The 16,633-nt window shown below is 28.1% G+C and overlaps 1 protein-coding gene across 1 annotated transcript in view; it reads right to left on the bottom strand.

Moving 5' to 3' along the window:
- LOC142334035 (uncharacterized) overlaps positions 1-16,633 on the bottom strand; it is a 211,311-nt gene that overhangs the window by 27,188 nt on the left and 167,490 nt on the right. Inside the window, exons 16-19 of the mRNA XM_075381700.1 lie at positions 15,408-15,475; positions 11,524-11,724; positions 6,894-7,021; positions 3,956-4,084 (exon numbers count right to left, since the gene is read on the bottom strand). Of these exons, the coding sequence (XP_075237815.1) occupies positions 3,956-4,084; positions 6,894-7,021; positions 11,524-11,724; positions 15,408-15,475 (526 nt within the window). The remainder of the gene's footprint in view (positions 1-3,955; positions 4,085-6,893; positions 7,022-11,523; positions 11,725-15,407; positions 15,476-16,633) is intronic.

Below are 16,633 nucleotides of genomic sequence, written 5' to 3'. Positions count from 1 at the left end.
ATAGCCCTCGTATATGATGTATAGAATATCAAATTCTTTTATTTAAATATTAAAACTGAATGTAAAAACATATTTCAAGAGGCGGAGGTTAATTTAAAACAAAAGAACAACATATTTTAAGAGATGGGGTTAATTTTTTGAAAAACATTTATGAATTATTCATATATGCAATGTAAATAACAAATTTCCCTAAATAAATTTTTTTCTGAATAGCCTCTGAAGAAAATTAAAATTGGTTTCTTCACAATATCCCCCCCCACTCACTTAATGAATTTAAAAAAAAATAATATGATCAGTGTCCCATATATAGAAATATTTGGAGCCAGATTTGAAGAAAATCAGTTCGGTCAAGCCTAAGATATAAAGACAAAAGCAGAACCACACACATATAAGTACACAAACACATATGTTTTTTTTTTTTTTTGGTATAGATGAACTAATACATAAAGATTATGTACTAATACATAACGATTTGCAAAATACCCAATACCTCATTTTTTTATATAATCACCATTCTTTTCCCTTTAATACAACTATTCTAGCTATATTCATCGGGAAGGTAACATATGCATAAATTATTGTCATTACAACTACTGTATCAAGTAATTATTATTTTATTACATAATAATAATATTTTTATACTACCAAATAAGGTTCATAAAAATTTGTCAAACAACTAGGTAAGTGTTCTTACTTTTTATGAACTGTATTTGGTGGTGTAAAAGCATTATATGTATATAAAATCAACAGATCCAAAATTCTCCACTAAAATATTTTTTCTTCCATACAGAATACAGAACAAATTCCCTGAATCAACCTACACACATGCACATGGCACACACACACACACACACACACACACACACAAAAGTTCTGTAGAAAAGGAGGTTATCAAACTGTTACAAGAAATCATTTTAAGTATTACTTTATATTAAAGTTATGGTAGAAATGTTGCAGATGACATTAAAACATTATGCTGCAGATGATAAAACAAAAATCTGAATTTTATAAAAAAAAAGTAAATTTAAAAAATGAAAAAACTGAAATGAAATCAATAGGTATTGCATTAAATTAAAAAAATGTTACATAACATAAATGCATTTTTAAATGTACAATGTCCAAACTGTACATTTGTTAATGTGGTATATCATTTACAAAAAAAATAAATAAATTTAAAAAGGCTTAGGTATGCTTACAATTATTACCTCTCAAAAGAAATTTTTCTTATAATTAATTTACATTATATTTATTTAATTATGTTAAATTACAAAAAAAAAAAAATACAAATAGACAATCATTTTTCTATTTTTCATTAAAATAAGCTCAGTACTTGTGAAATAATTAATAATCCAAAATTTAACATCAATAATCAGGAATTAACACTACTGTTAAGATTGTTGTAAAATAAAAGAAAACTATTACCGGTTGTAAAAACTTTTGAATGTTTTATTTATTAAAAACCATCTTCAAAGATGGCCTGCCATGTTTTGTTAGAGATCTGAGCACACTCATCGTCCCAAGCTCTTAGCAGGTCATCATCACTCATAAAATCCCGTTCAGTGTATTCTTCACCAGGGGGAATAGCACGAAGTCACTTGGAGCAAGGTCAGAACTATACGGAGGATGGTCCAACAATTTTATTCCAGTGTTGGCCAATATTCGAAACAAACTTTGAAGTGTGCATTGGAGCATTATCACGGTGAAGAAACTATGTATCCATCCTTGAGTTTGGGTACCTTCTTAAGAGTTCAACAACTTTAGGCAGGCATTCCTCGTATACCACTCTTTTGTTAATGTATTCTGACTTTCCAACACAACTCACTTTAAAACTCCTCTCACACTAAAAATACAGCCACCATTCTCTTTTAAAGTGATCTGGATTTTCGAACAGCCCTGGGGAGTCTTCTCATCTTCGAACATTCACACTTTGTTTACTGAGGCTTAATTGGAATGTCACAACCGTACTTCTCACCTGTCATAACTGTTCACACAGGAAGATTTTCCATTTTCAGCATTTCATAGTACAAAGGATATAAAGTTTTCTAACTTGAAGGTGATCTTGCAGAATAACATGAATTGCCGGTGCATTAATGCCCCAGGACACCTCTATTTGGTGATAGGTCATACACCTGTCTGTCTTAAGCATTTTTTGAACTGCAACAATGTTACCTTCAGTCAAATACGAAGACTGTCCTTAAGGTCAACATTTTCTTTTTCAAATTTTTGGTACCACGTAAATATTGTATAATAAGGACAATCTTCTCCAAGCAAAGGAGTTATTTCCTTTAAACAATTAACAATTACCCATGCGTAAAACTGCCTAGTATTCATTTTTGACCACTACTTCTTTTCATTAACACAGTTAAAAGGCAAGTGACATTGAGACTACAGTGGCTACAGTGTAGGACCTGTCTAAACATTCACTAACTAGTAATCACCTATGATGATCATAGGTGATCATCAAATATGATGATCATATTGCAGAACTTCCCTAATTCTCTTTGTACACAGAGAATTAAAATTGTTTTCTATAATTAGTTGTAATTATAGAAGATTAAATAAAGAAACTAGAATTTGTTTATATTTTTAACAATAGAAGATTCAAATTATTTAATTTTCTGTTTGTAAAGAATACTTTATTAAAATTAAAATTATTTCGCTACAAAAGATAGAGCAGAGTGCATTTTAAGCACAGGAACCACAGCTTAGATCTGTATATTAGATCTCTGTGCCACATGTATCACTTGCACATGATGTGCAAGTTACACATGTGCATCATATGTTTATGTAACAGTGTCTTTAGTTTATAAACAGGCCATTATATTCTGTATGTTTATTATTTCTACTGAGCATAGTTAATTTTTATTGAATGAATAAAATAATAAATATTTTTGATTATTCAAACACATCAACCTTATGAAGTTGAAAATAAGGTCGGTCAACAAAATTCAAATTAATAGGTATCAAAAAAGAATAGGAGAGAAGAGACTTTGAGGAAGAATCTTGTAAAGAGTTGAAATAGATCGGTTTGAGCTTGTAAACTTTGTAAAAACAGAATTTTGTTATTTTGGTAGTAAAAACTTAACATATAAATGAAGTAAGGTATAAATAAAAAGCAAATACTTGTAAGCAAGGAAAATTTTCATGCAAAAAAATGAATCGGCTAGGAACAAATACAAGTCGAAAGACTAGAACATATTTATTTTTATTTAAAATCAGAAAGCGAAAATAAAATACATGAATGTATAAATATTATAGCTTGGCATTAGTAGTAAACACTGATCAATTCCATTTATACTTAGAAAAGCAATAATATACTTGTACTTTGCACAAAGTAAAATGAAAGTATATTGTGCAGTTAAATTTTACTGTTTTAATAACAAAGAAAAAACAATTAAATAGAATTCAGAATAATAGGTTCAATCGAAACCCCTCTTGAAGTGTTACACAGCAAAACAAAGCATAAAACGAAAAATTAATTACGTTAGAAAGGGGATGTCACTTTCTAGAGAAAGAATCAAATTTAACAGGTTAAAAATAAAAATAAATTATTAACTTCAGAATTGGTTAAATTAATTTACTAACAAGTTATATAGTCATAAAAACAAGTTTTATTTACATTTCCCTCCAAATAATTATAATTTTATATGGAAATATACTTTCATTTTTTATATAAAAGATAGAAATTAAATAGATGAAGATGTTTGTAGTGTTTTTTAAGTAATTTATTATAGAAATTTTTTTTTTAACATTCTACGCACTGAAAAATTATTTAACATGATAGATGATTTTTCTGTAATTAAACATTTAAATTATTTAAAATTAAAAAGAGAAAAAGATTATATAAATGTTTATATGTACAGTAATTATAACTGACATTAAGTCATCGGAAAATAATAGAGTAACAGAATCAGTTTGAAGAAAAAGAATCATACAACTGATAATATTAGGTTACCTCAGAGACTCAACTGGGAATGTTATAGTACGATATATAGTATGTTCCTGAATTGAATCCTGGTTTAGGCTGGTAACATCATCTGGAAAACTTTTATTACTTCTGATTGAAATACGTGAATGCGTTGTACTAATCCATATAAATGAACAGAAAATTTAAAACAAAAAAAAAATAAATAAAATTAACCAAAATTTGGATAAATATTTACAAAAAAAATAAAAAATAATTAAAATAACATACTATCAAAAAAAAAAACAACTTATCTTTGGAACTCACTGCAAAAAAATTCATCAAGACAAAAAATCAATAATACAATCAATTTCTATCAAATAAATCAAAACCACATAATTTAAAGGCATTTTTAACTGGTTTCAAAAAATGACTAGCTTTGTACTTACTTTATTTTAACTCATAATGTTTTTTAAATTTTTTTTTCACGTTTGGCCTCAAATCTTGCATCCTTAATTTAACATACTTCCTGACATTGCCAATTGATAAAATTTTTCACAGTTACTAAGGTCAGCTGACAATACAATATTCCACCATTACTTTCGCAATCATCCCCCCATACGGGAATAAATTAAGGGTGTGGGTGTAAAAAATTGCAAAATCTACAAAACAGCTATGCAGGGTTTTAATTTTAAATCCAAATTAACCTACTAATTAAACTTATGCAATGTATGATAATAATTTGATTAATGTATGACTAACAAGTATAAAGAATTTTTTTTTTAATTTTTAAAAAAATGTTTGTAATATTATTAACACTTTCTTTGTCACAATTACAAAGAAAATATTTACCAAGCTTGTTCATTTTTTCTTGTTTTATACCTTTTAAATTCTACTAGTTACATGACACTTTCTGCTTAAATTAACGTAAAATAATTTTTAGAATGGCATTGTCAAAACCGTTAATATCCACATGACACAAGCTAAATATCCCTTAGACTGTAATAATCCAATACTGCAGCACTGATGACAACAAAAAAAAAAATTATGAACAACTTTAAAACACTTACTAGATAATGTAATTTTTTATTAAAACAAATCTTTTAACAGGGACTTTGTTTACAATTTAAATAAATATTCATCAAAATCAGGCAGTCTGATGAGGAATCAAGGGTGCACTGGTGCTGGAATGCCATTCAAGTACTCTTGTTTGGGAAAAATAAAAAATTGTTCTTCCACATAAAATTTGTTTTAACTTAAAGTCTGGCCTACATTTTATTTAAACACTAGCAGACGCAGCAATGCTTCGCTGTTGCTAGATTTTATATATATATATATATATATATATATATATATATATATATATATAGATTAAATGAGCGCAACTGAAAGTTTGATGAAAATGAACATTATGGAACTTCACAAAATTTAGCCTTTCCCTTTTCTCCTTTCTTTTCCTTTCTCCCTTTTTCCCTTCCTATTTCCCTTTTCTCTTTTCTATTCCCCTATTTCCTTTTTACCATATTACCTTTCATTTTTTCCCATTTTCCCTTCTGTTTCCCCATTTACACCTTTCCCTTTCCCATTTTTTGTCCCCTTTCCCTTTCCCTTATTCCCCTTTCTCCCTTTTCCATTTCCTTTTCCCTGTTTTCCCTTTTTACCATTTTCCCCTTCTTCCTTTTTTACCTTCATCCCTTTTATCTTTTTTTATTTTTTCCTTTTACAATTCTTTCCCGTTTCCATTTTTCGATTTTTCCCTTTCTCCCTTTTTCCCCGCGTGTAAATCAGTCCAGTAGTTTTTTAGTTTATAGCAGACACACATATCGGAAACACTGAAATGGAATCGTAAAATATTTAGTATATCATATGTTGCTTTTACGTCCAACAGATAGCACTATTTTTCAAAAAAAGCATATATTTACCTGTCAGAGATGTGACATCTTAGGTATATAAAAACACGTGTGTATTCGAATGCAACGTTGTGTCAAAATTTCAAAGCAATCAGTGAAGAACATTTGGAGATTTAAGATTTAGAACAGACAAACATTTACATTTTTATTTATATAGATTAAGTATTTATTGTTCTCATATTTCTTAATGAAAGATATTATGACTCCCTTAAATAGTGTATGATGAATGTAATACTATTTTTGAAATTTGTTTTATGATGAATGTTCATATTATTTTTGAAATCTGTTTGGTTTGATTCCTAACCCTCACTTCACTTTTATTTGTATTCATAAGTTATTAACAAATTATGAGACGATAAAAAATATAAACTAAATTATAGACATCAGACTGTATGAAAATGATCGTTGATTTTGGATATCCTTAGGAAAATTGCGACAAAATACATCTCTAAAAATCTACTTTATGAAAAAAAGTTAAAACATTTAATATGAAAAAGATAAGTTTTGCTTCTTTTTCAGTATAAACATTAAAATAAATGTGCATTTTTCATAACATTGTCATGAAGCCATTGGATTAAAATCAAATGTTACAGTACTGGAAAATTTATGAAAATACCTCTGCAAAGCCTTCAACTTACATTTAAAAAATATATAAATAAGTGAAACAAAATGGAAAACCTCGTTCCATCTATAAATCTGATTAAAGATGAATCTGTCAGAGATTGGTAGAAGAAAGTGTGGACGGTGTGTGGATGATTGTATAGTAAAAAATACTTTTATTCATAATCTTTATGTAATTTTTAAATTTAAGTCTGTTTTTCTTATATTTAAAAAAAAATATATAAAACATTAAAGCATGAAATTAATATAATACAGTGATTCAAAAGCTGTAATAATATCTTTTTTTTAGTTAAAATTATTTTATGTTTGAGTAACTAAACTAATTAAGGGTTAACTATTTTTCACAAACATAAAACAAAATATTTTTTAAAAAAATAGATTAAAATTTTTTTTAAGTTGTATTAGAACAGGATACTTTTTACTAGTTTTCTTATAAAATAACATTCTCTAAAAATTACCATGATGATGTGCTAGATCGTGATGAAGGACTGTTGTCAGATTCTCTGGATAAACTTGCAATTCTTTGAGCAGCTGGTGTTACTTCTTGAGGTGGTTTAGTTCCAGTCATACGAGCTCTGCATAAATCCTTAAAAAAAAAACATAAGTGTGAGTTAAAATTATAACATGAATAAATTGTAAAAAAAGAAATGTTAAAAAATACATTTGGAAGACTCTGAGTTGGATGGTTTTAATAAACAATTTCTTTACTATCTATAGATAATGATTAATAATAGATTAATAATGATAGATAATAGATTAATAATCAAAATGCACACCTAGTTGTAAATTTTATTTGTTAACAATTTTTGAGCAGTTTTTATTGTTTCCTGGTTTATTTCGATAACCATTTACCATATTTTTTTCTTACTGGGTGTCCTAAAAACTGCTTGATCGAGAAATACAATATCTCAAAAAGCAGAAAACAATACTTGTATTATTGAATCAACAATAGGTGTTTTACACATAGTAAAATTTATATAAATTTTTTTAAAACCTTACGAGATCCTAAAAATGCTGCCCATGTACATCAGTACATTTTTACAGCAATTTTTTACACAAATCTTTGTTTGCGTTTAACACTTCAAATTCATATTCGATTATTTGCGTCAACTATTGCAAATCTCTAGGCTAATTAGAGAAAACATTATTTAAGTGAAATTACCACTTACATAGCGATTGAAACAGTATGGACCAATAATGCCAACACTCTGTACACCAGCCCAAATATCGATGTCTGGAACATTTAGTTCTTACTGAAATACTTTGTGCAAATTTGTGTCATTCCTGTACACAAAGTTACGACGATCAATACAAATGTTTAGTTTAAAGGAAGCTTCATTCATCCACAAAATGTGATTTTGAAAGTTAGGCTCTGCCTCACAGCGTATTACAAACCATTCACAGAATTCAAGATGCCTTTCGAAGTCTTCTTCCATTAAACTTTGATGTGATTGTAGACGATAAGCTTTCAGTTTCAATGCTTTCAAAATACAATACATACTACTTCAAGCAATATCCAACTCAGCAGATTTTTTATGAATTGATTTCTTTGGGCTCTGAATAGCTGATTTGACAATGGTTGTTAAGTTATCTTCACTCGCGCAGTTTTAGATCTCCTGCTGTTTGGAAAATTGCATACACTTCCTGTTGTCTCAAGTCATTTATTCAAGTTGTAGACTGTTTGTCTGGATGGTGCTGGAGTTTGAGAAAATTTTTATACAAATTTCTGAATGACTTCATCACTATTTATATTGGTCTTCCACTAACATTATAAGAGAAAAACATATTCGGTTGCTGGTTTACAGTTCAAGCTTAATTTACAGAACAACATTGGTAAACATAAACAATGAACTACTCAATCAACTGGAAAAAATGAAAACTTAAGTAGGGTTACCACCCTAACAAATATGAAATTTTTTAAACAACATGAAATACAAATATTCTCAGTCAAGCAACATTTGGGACACCTGATATATTAGGATTATAAAATAACATTTTTTACTGTAAACTTTCCTTAGAACAGGATTATGAAATAAATAAATCTTTCTTTCTGATTGATATATAATATTATACTGTGTAGACAAGTCAGGAACAGGTTGATATGCTACTCCATGTATAAAAAGAGGAAACTTCCTTAGCATTACCAGAATGGATCAAGGGAATTTGAGATAAAATCTTGATCTGCAGCATCACATAATAAATATTAAATTAATTATAAAAGTAAAAGATAGATATGATTAAATCCATTTTAATAAATTAAAAATATAAGTGCACGAAATAATAATGTAAATTCATGAAAAGAGAATTTATATTAAAAAAATACATAATAATTCACAGTTCAAAATTTATTTATTTAAAATTAGTATTATTTAGAAATTCATTGATGTAGTAATATTGTTTTTTGTAAAAAAAAAATTCAGTTATAATAAACTAGCCAGCCCATCTAGCCAGAAACTGAACCCTCAGGGCCTAGGTCAGCCCAGGCGAACCCCATAGCCAACTAAGTGGCTCCTTGAGGCCTATGCCGTGGGTGCAAAGCTCGCTTCGCTCACCATTCCCATGTTACAGGGGGATGGCGCCTTGGACACCCACAGAGCTCGTTTCAGTCGCCATTTCCATTTACCCAGAGGACTCTGCCCCCTGGATCTCTGCACTGTTTGTTACCCTCATGATTGTAATAATAATACTGATAAGTAACAATTAAGGTGTTCAGGCTTTATAGAAACCTGAAAAAGAAACCAAATTACAAAAACAAAGAGTAATAGTAGCTATGGTAATTAAATTACACATACCTTTGTCGGCAAAAATTCATAACTTACTTTTTGCCATGGAGGCAGAAACGTAATAATGAAGTAAAAGGATTATTATTTTTTTCCTTAATGAATATCTTTAATTTACAACTTCATTCCATTGATTCGAATCATTCAGTTCAAACTCAGCTCACATAGTGATAGAGACTCACAGTTCACAGTTCATTAATTCAATGCATTAATGTTGTTTGCATTTTAACCTGCAAATCTCCACTACTGTATATATATTCAAAATGAAATATATTTAAAAACCTTCTCAGTTATGCCAAGAAACATGGGTAAAAATTTGTTTGTGATTGATAGAGTAGTTTTTTGTTTATCCTGAACAAACAAAAAGTGGAAGCATAATAAAGTCCTTTCTCATAAGCTGAAGTATTTTATTAAGTATAAAAATAGTTCTGCTGTCTGGTGGATTGCAGGTGGATTTTCTTTTTACTAAGAATAAGTGACCAATCATGTGTAGCAAAGATTTTACATTCATAAATAAAAAATACAAAGATAAATTAACATTTTTAACTTTCTAAATAGATAAATCTAACACCTTCAGACAAAGAAGACACTGTTTGGTGAAATGCAGCATACACAAGAGTAAGAAATAGAAACTAACAAAAGAGAATATGGCCACATGAAAAAGGTAGGAACAAACATCCAAGTCTGATAGGAGGAAGGCATTGGAAATGACTAATGGTGTATAGATAGATAAAACTGAAAAGTGTAAAGTATTTTCTATTTCAGTTTGTGATATTACATCTATACAATGGCTCAGAAAAAAAGATAATTTTTAAAATCTGCAGTGGTAGCCCTGAATGACACCTATCAGTCAGGTACCACAATCACTAGTTAGGCAATCGCCTGTAGACACTACATGCGACTCCCTCCACAAAGAGTTGCATTGGACCTGCCACAAAACTAGGACCCCATCAGGTAACACTCTTGTTAGAATGAAAGGCGATTAGCACCAAATGGCTTTCGTGGACAGACTGAAGGGAAATCGCTTCAGATGTGGGACACAAATACCTTGCTAATCTCTCAAGGAATAACCAGAGTAAAATACTTTAACAATATGATTTACAAAGGATTGGAATACATTCTGAAACTCCATCAATCTTAAATTAAAAATAAATATATAATCACACTAAAACTTAAATACCCGCCAGATAAATGGAAAAAACCAGTAGCAAGGGACTGATGTCCAGGCTCTGCAATTAATCGAAGGATAAAATTTCCTTTGATATCCTTGCATTCCATCTGGTACCAAACTCTTGAATCTTTAACCATCATGAAAAAATTGATGTGTATCTTTTCAATTAAAGCATTTATAAAAAACAATGTGCTATTGGAACTGAATATATAAAATTTCACTGTCACATCATAATTAAAATCTTATAAATTAATCTAACTAATTTTGTTTTTAGATTAGTATATATTCCAAGGATTAACTGCTCTAGAAGCAGTATTTATCTCCAATTTATTGTTATAAAATCATTTATATTCAAAGTTAACATTTCTACATGTCTTAATACAATTATTTTTCTATATTAAAGGTCCAGTGATTTATCTTTTATAATTTCAGTCATCAACAAGTTTTTTAAATCATCACATTTTAATGAAATATTTGATCTAATTTTTATGATTTATGTTATGTGCTGTTGAATTCCACTCATTTATTCTTTGTCAAGAACTTCTGTTATACATTCAAGTATGCTGCTGTGACACGCATTTAAAAATATGTACAGTAACTGAATTTTTAACAGCTGAAAATTTGAATTCTAGTGATATTTATCATCATTAACAAAATTTTCACAATGAAGAAACTACTAATCAAGCCAAGTCAATTACATTTTTTTTTTTATTATGTACAGTAATTCAGAACTTTTGAAAGATCAACTGTAATCATTATTGTTACAATTTCAATTATGACTAATGTTATTCTTTTCTTTTCATGATTTCTTTTCTTTCTGTGATTTTCATACTGATCTTTCTTTTTGTAATTGCAGTAAAAATGAAAAAATGAGAATAAATTAAAATAAAATGTAAATTTTACTTTTGTTTTAATTACAATTTTACGTACATTAAAAATGATTTCAAATAATGTTCTGAACTTCACAAAGTTCAAATATATTGTGAAATCTCAATAGATATTTTTGATTTATCCAAAATTTTATACATCTGGATTACAACTGATCGCATTTAGTCTGATTCATCACGATTATAATTCTAACTTAAAAATTTACATTTTTGTTTTAAAGATAAAAACATTTAAAAAAAAGATTCAAACCTGATAATCTTTACTGGCTTCAGTATCATGTGCAGTCAAATTTTGTATTTTCTGTCTCGAATGAGCATGACGTCTTATAATATACAAAGCTGCAGCAGAAACGACAACTGCTCCAACCACACCGATTAAAACAAATGATAATATATATAACTGCTGATCATTTTCAGCTAATAATGGCATTACTTGTGGTGGTAATTTCGTCTAAAATTAAAAAAAAAGGAAAATACATATAAATGTTAGAAATTAACAATAACAATACACATAATTATTTTTTTTATTTTACTAAAACTATTATATCAGTTTTATTTCATTATTTTGTCGAGATCTTTTCCAATCACTTGTAGAAAAGTATGTTTCAGCCTTTCATCCAAAGAATCCAGGTTTGAGTCCTCATCATGAATGACATTTTTCACATGTCACAGTAAATTTGATATCATCAACAACTGATATAAGGCATTTGCTGGTTGATGTAATATGTATATAAATAATATTGGTACTTACATATTAACACAATCGCTGCTACAGCTTTATTTAAAAACAAAGTAGTCAATCAGATTTCGGTGGAAAATGTACAGTCTCTTTATTAATTATAATAATAAATGGTTATTTATATTTATTTATTTTATAAATATAATTTAACCAAACTTAACCTACACTCGCTAACCTTGACTAATTAACACCGTAATTTTTTGAGTATTTATTTAATAAATTCAGTAATTATTGCAATTATTTATTATTTAAATAATCAAAACACTCCTGTTAATTAGTCAAGGTTAGCGAGCGTAGGTTAAGTTTGGTTAAATTATATTTATAAAATAAATAATTATAAATAACATTTATTAAAATTAATAAAGAGACTGTTTTGAATCTATGTTAAACTCTATATGTGCCCATTTTCCACCGAAATCCGATTGACTACTTTGTTGTTAAATAAAGCTGTAGCTGCAGTGGCGTTAATACATAAGTACCATAATATTATATTAAATTAAAATTGTTGCTTAGATTTCTTTCATTTCATAAAATTCATACCAACAAACAGTAGCATGATATTTATATTATTAGTTGATCTGACAGAAAATTTTCAACTAAAAAAAAAATTGTAAAAAATGCAATGTGACAATTTTAAATTAGTAAATCTCTGTACTTTTTATTTATTTAAACATATTTTTATAACTCCAACAAAAGTCATAAAAAATGACTTAAATTACACCACATTATTTAATAAAATTTATATTTTCAAAAACATTAATAAAACTTAACAAATGTTGCATCAGAAGAAAAAATATTATCGTGAAAACTAAATAACACAAAATTATCCAATAAAATTTCATTTTTAAAAGGATATGTATTAATAATACTTACAAATATTGCATCAGATAAAAGATATTCAGAAAGTTTAAAGTTATCGGTTTGATAATTTTTAACCAAAATGATCATTATTTTTTAACTATAATCATTAAATCCCCTTCATAAAAAAAAAAAAACTCTGGGTGAAGGAAATTTGTAACAACTATCTACGTAAATAACTATTCAGGAATCATTTACATAAATATTTGTAAAAGGATTTTTTAAAATCGTTTTAATATATACAGTGATGTAAACAAAAAGGATTATCTAATAAAAAATAAAACTAAAATTTTTATTACTTTTCAGAGGAACATTTTCAATATAAATATTTATCATAAATTTATTTCATCTTATATAAAAAAATTTACAGTTTACTGAAAGGCAAATATTCAATCATTTTAACACATGACAAATTTTAGTTAAAAAAAAATATTCAAAAAATTAAATTTATAAAATATCAAAAATTATTTCATATTAACTAATTTAAAATAATGAAATAAAATTTAGACTAATAAAAAAACCAAATATTTAACATAAAACACTTACAATATCAAACAGATTCAAGAAATCCCAATTAAATAAATTCATTCTTAACCTTTAATAAAATTAACCAAAATCTTTTTTTTAAAAACGTTAAAACAATGATGGAGTTTTAAACACGACACCATAATATTTAAAAAAGAAAGAAAGATACAGAACTATTTTATATTTGTTACATAGAAGCACATCACAGTTATGACATATGTGTAGGTAGAAAAAAAAGTAATAAATAACAAACAAATACTAATAATAATAATAGTAATAAAACTGAATGAATGTAATGTATCATCATCACACTTGTAACAATATTTATTCTAGTCTACATACTTAAATAAAAGAAAAGAAAATGTTTAAATTTTTATAACAATATACATAAAACACAGAATAAATTTGTAAAACTAAATACATTCAATTATTCGTATTATAATTATTTATTTATAAAAATCATTTATCTTTTGTAAATAGATAAAAAAATGACAGATACACTGATAAACATGAGGTCTAATCAAAAAATAGTAACTGACCTTAGCTAATAAAAACAAAAATATTTACTGTATTAACTTCAATGGCTTATCCCGTTTAAAGTAGAAGTCCCTTTTGATTTAACATATCCCAAAAATTTTTTCATTGCTAGAAATATTTTTTAAAATCATTTTTAGTAAGCATCGTAAGTTTTTGTCATATTTCTTTTGATCTTTTCTACGACTTTAAGTGTAATTTTAAGGTTAGGAAAGTGGCAAAAATTACAGGGAGCCATATCTGGTGATTAAGGAGCTTACTGAAGTTATTCAATCTTGGTTTCTGCCAAGAAACTGGATGAGTGGTGATGCGTGGGTTGAGATCATGAAGCATGAAGGTTATGCTAACAGTATTTTTTTATTACCATGAATAAAGATTATTAACAAGGATTATTATCCTTGGATTAAAGATTATTATCAAGGTCAAGATTATTTATCGCTTGTATGCTCCTCAAGGACAAATTGGTGAATTTCGCTTCTACTGTACAATCTTATGCAGATTCTCGGGTTCTCATATGTCAATGAGAATGAACTGAAAACCAGAATCACAGTTACAGTAACTTGTATAAAATAAGACAATATATTGCTGCAATGATAATGAAGCTGCAATGTGTTGCAAAAGAATTCAGTTATTGTCACAATGTTACCCATGTAGCAGATGAGAGTATATAGAAGAACATTTATTATTTATTTTGTGAAATTTTAAACATTTTAATTTATTTGGTATGGTTACAATTACATATTTTCTAAAATCTGAGGATTAAATTTAGCACTAAACTGTAGTATCATTAAATTCATATTCTATATAAATAAAAATGTAAATGTTCGTTTGTTCAAAATCTTAAAACTCCAAAAGTTCTTTACCGACTGCTTTCAAATTTTGATACAACATTGCATTCAAATACGCGCGTGTTTTTATATACCTAAGATGTCACACCTGTGACAGGTAAAAACATGTTTTTTTGAAAAACAGGGCTCTCTGTTGGACATAAAAGCAACACACGCTACACTAGATATTTTACGATTCCATTTCAATGTTTCCGATATGTGTGTCCACTAAAGACTAAAAAACTACTGGATCAATTAACGTGTGGGGAAAAAGGGAGAATGGGAAAAATCAGAAAAGGGAAATAAGGAAAAATTGTAAAAGGGAAAATGGAAAACAGGAAAAGGAAATGGAAATGAGAAAGGAGAAAAAATAAATGGGGAAAAGTAGGAAGAGGAAGGGGGAAAGGGGAAAATGGAGAAAGGTACTGGGGATATTGAAGGAAAAGGGGGAAAGAAAAGGGGGAAAGTAAAAGGAAAAGCTAAATTCTGTGACGTGTCGTAATGTTCATTTTGATAATGTTTTATCAAACTTTCAATTGTGTTTATTTAATATATATATATATATATATTCAAATCTAGCAATAGCTGCTAGTTTTAAATAAATATATATGATGAATATAAGAAATCTAATTTAATATTTTTTTGCCTTACCTTATTACCGATTCCAGCAGATGTAACTGTTACTCCAGTTTCTCGTTTTAATTGATGTTTAATACCCTCTGTAAAAAAACAAAACACATAATTTTTAATACAATAATAGATTTTAAAATTTATTACTTTTCCCATTTTAGAGTATAGAATATTAAAAATGAAACTGTATCAATAGTTTGGGTAACCCATTGGGCTGGACTAGTGGTTAACTCATCGCAAATTAGTCATTTAACAGCTGATTTTCAAAGACAAATATTCTGAGGTTGAAATCCTAGGTTGAAAGCTAGTTGCTTTTATTTGAATACTAGACATGGATACTGGTGTACTTTGGTGGTTGGGGGTTCAATTAACTACATATCTCAGGAATGGTTGGCCTAAGTCTGTACAATACTACATCTTATTTACATGTCATATGTATCACATCCTCATCTCATAGGGCCATGGGAGGTTGCTTATTGTCCACTACTTGAACAGATTACAACGTACACATTAGGAAAAAAAAAATACTTTGGGAAACCATTTTTTTTGTTTTTATCTTCAACATAGGGACGACGATCCTGAATCCAAAAAAACAATAAAAATTACTAGATACCAATTTTATGTATATGAATGGATGTGTGTGTGTGTGTGTGTGTGTGTGTGTGTGTGTATGCGTGTGAGAGAGAGAGAGAGAGAAACTATACATTGAGAAAGGTCAGGTGTAATGTATATTAATAATGCTGATATAAAAACTATCAATTCAACTGAACCCACACCTAGATAGAGTTGAGGAAAAAACTGATGTGTTATTAACCCTCAGTTTATATTTTACACTTTTTTTTATGAATTCTACTGTTCCAAAATGGGGTTCTTTGAGGTGTTTTTTTAAAATCGGTAATAGGAAAAAGTTGCAGGGACTCAAGTCAGGTGAATAAGGTGGTTGAAGAACAACAGGAATGTTTTTCTTTGCCGAAAACTCATTAATTGAGAGTGCAGTGTACTCAAAAGTGCAGTCATACTCAAATATCCAAGAATCATCACCAGTAATAACATTTTTTTTAGAAAATCATGATCATTTTCAATTCGCTCTAGAAGATTGTGGCATGCTTCCATCCTGTTCTTTTTCTGTTCAACACTGAGGTTTTTTGGGACGAATTTTGCACAAACTTTTTTCATGTCCATTTTGTTTGTCAAAATCTGATGGACTGTGGTATGGTTCAAATTCAATTGTTCGGCAATCATTGTGA

Source organism: Lycorma delicatula, chromosome 13 (assembly GCF_047948215.1).
Source record: "Lycorma delicatula isolate Av1 chromosome 13, ASM4794821v1, whole genome shotgun sequence".
NCBI classification, from domain to species: domain Eukaryota; kingdom Metazoa; phylum Arthropoda; class Insecta; order Hemiptera; family Fulgoridae; genus Lycorma; species Lycorma delicatula.
The sequence above is the reverse complement of the archived record's forward strand: the minus strand, read 5'-3'. Positions and strand labels throughout refer to the sequence as shown.